General features: G+C 38.3%; 1 protein-coding gene across 1 annotated transcript; it reads left to right on the top strand.

Moving 5' to 3' along the window:
• Window positions 1-470: 470 nt before the first annotated feature.
• On the top strand, window positions 471-2,532 carry LOC124271597 (B-cell receptor CD22-like). The gene is made up of 3 exons (XM_046706746.1): window positions 471-826; window positions 1,440-1,700; window positions 2,420-2,532. Exons 1-3 carry the CDS (start codon window positions 508-510, stop codon window positions 2,530-2,532), a joined length of 693 nt encoding a protein of 230 aa, XP_046562702.1. The 5' UTR covers window positions 471-507.
• The last annotated feature ends 243 nt before the right edge of the window (window positions 2,533-2,775 follow it).

The following is a 2,775-nucleotide window of genomic DNA, read 5'->3' on the forward strand; positions in this document are numbered from 1 at the left end:
AAAACACCATGTTCTCCAGATGGGCAGATTCCATCGCGCGTGTAGTGTTGTAACACCTGTGTTGTAATTAACCACATGTCTCACAACTATTATACTGGTTATTAGCTAGGTCATTGATGATAAGCAGTTTGGACTACTACAGTGTCAGGGCGATTCGAAAAGTCATTGTAAAACATTATTTATGAGCACTCGTGTTGTTGTCCGAGTACTGTGGTTTAACATGTAAAACTAACAATACTGTTTGAGAAACAAAACACCTACACTTACAGGACCTGCCTCACTTGTACTGGAAACATTACATTATATCCAGTTAAATATGATTTAACGACAACTTTGCCGAGAGACACGTCACGGTGTGCCACTGCTTGAAACCTTTTATTGTTATTGGATTTTATGTTTTCTTTTTTTTTCTAAAAGGAGAATAGAGTTAGTTGTCCTGACTGGACCTGTCACACTGTATCATTTACTCGAGAACACTCCCACATCTGGATCATCTACCCAGGGTAAATGCCGATGTTATCTGTCATTACAGAGAAACCTTCACAGCCGAGCATCACTGGTGCTACATCAGCTGACTCAGGTGGGCTTGTCACCCTGACATGCTCCTCCTCTTCTCAGAGTCTCCCCCCGGACCACCCTCTGACCATGACCTACATCTGGAGGAGGAACAGTGAGAAGATTCAAGGAGAGGAAGACGTTCATGTAGCCGGGCCGAACCTCATTATGAGACACATCAGCAAGGAGGGGGGCGGCAACTACAGCTGTCAGGCTGTGGAGGAGGGGCTGGAGTCTGACTGGAGTCACGGACACGACCTGGATGTTCAGTGTGAGTGAATCCGTGATCTGTGCTGTCCACCATCAGCAGAATAGGTCAAGACTGTGCCTTTAAACACTGTTCCATATTGACGTACTTACGATCGTGTAGCCTACACGGCCGAATGCAGTATTTATTTATATATTTATTTATTTATTTATTTATTTATTTATTTATTTATTTATTTATTTATTTATTTTTTTATTTATTTATTTATTTATTTATTTATTGATTGATTGATTGATTGATTCATTCATTCATTCATTCATTCATTCATTCATTCATTCATTCATTCATTCATTCATTCATTCATTCATTTATTTATTTATTTATTTATTTATTTATTTATTTATTTATTTATTTATTTATTTATTTATTTATTTATTTATTTGTTTGTTTATTTATTTATAGCATCATCCAATTCCTATTTCACCAGGTATCATCGATATTTGTAAATATGAGAGGCTGTTGTTTACTAAAGATTGGTTGTAGATTCTTATGGCAGTGTGACTAACTCAGTTTCGGGTTCTATCTTCAAGATGTAATAACATTTTGAATGAGAATATCGACAGCAAGCTCACTTATCGGATTGTCAAAATATTGGTTAAATGTTCGTATTGTTCAGATGGACCAGAGCAGATCCTGTTCAATGGAACAACCAGCACAGTGACTGCTGCAGCAGGTGCCCCTCTCACAGTGAGATGTTCCGCTGACTGTAACCCTGCCTGCACTGTAACCTGGTGGAACACATCCAGACACAGGCTGGTTACAGGACACAGGGAGGCTGTGTTGTCTACGCCAGCTGTTGACAGATCGGGACAGTACATGTGTCATGTCTACAACACACATGGGAACGCGTGGAGGAATCTGAAGCTTGATAAACCAAGTAACATATCATATCATACCATATCATATCATATCATGTCTTTTTCCCTGCTGGCCGTTCGGCGTGCACTAATTTTTTTATTGTGTTAACAAGATTAATATTTGAGACCTTGTGCTGATGTAACCCAAATTTCCTTCGAGATAAGATAACTTGTGTCATATTGTAATGGCGTAGAGGTGGATTTTTGTTAGCTTAAATGTAACAAATGTCTTTGATGATGAACAGTGCAAACTTTGAAATTTATTCATATTACCTTACTTACAGTGAGTTTACGTTAATGTCACATTTAGCAATATTTCAGCAATATCAAGCGGGAGATAATAAACTTACTGATAATGCAGCTGCCCTACAGATAGTGAAATTGCAGCACATGTTTCTGACGTAATGCATCTATCGCTGTCTCCAGACACACCCATGTTGTCCCTTCTGGTACCTGCTGTGGCGGTGCTGTGGTTGTTGGTGGTGGTGGTGCTGGTCTATGGAATACGTCGATGCAGGAGGATGTTGTGAGTGAGTGAGTTAAGATCACCTCAGCAACATTTCAGCAACATAATGACTACGCGAGTTATGATAAATATTTTTAATATCTGTCACAAAAAAAACAATAATAAATTAGCAAGATTATCACAATTTATGTCTGAAAACTAACCATTTAAAAAAATGCAATATTCTATTTTACACAAAGGTAAAATTTACTACCATTAAAATACGGGCTGTAGATCACCAGCAACTGATGGCAGATCACCACACTAGCAGGAAGGTTGAACTCAGGACCGAAAGGACAGTGGTCGTTAGGCGAGGAAGTACTAACAGAGACAAGGATAAACGCTAACTGTCGATGAATGCACAGACTGAATTGCCTACTACTTTGTAATTTCGTGTAATAAAACTCTTCCTTCTCTACTTTTCAGCAAAACGGAAATTAAGGTAAGTAACATATGGGATAACTGACTGGAACAAATGCACCTTTCTGAAGGATCAACCTCTACACTTCATGTAACATGCATATAAAAGTTCTACATAATTAGTCTATCATACTAATCGTTTTCGTTTTCTGCACAGTCAAATGTGCATG

The sequence above is a fragment of the Haliotis rubra genome, unplaced genomic scaffold (genome assembly GCF_003918875.1).
Source record: "Haliotis rubra isolate DU_JTF1 unplaced genomic scaffold, ASM391887v1 Scf1615, whole genome shotgun sequence".
Lineage (NCBI taxonomy): Eukaryota > Metazoa > Mollusca > Gastropoda > Lepetellida > Haliotidae > Haliotis > Haliotis rubra.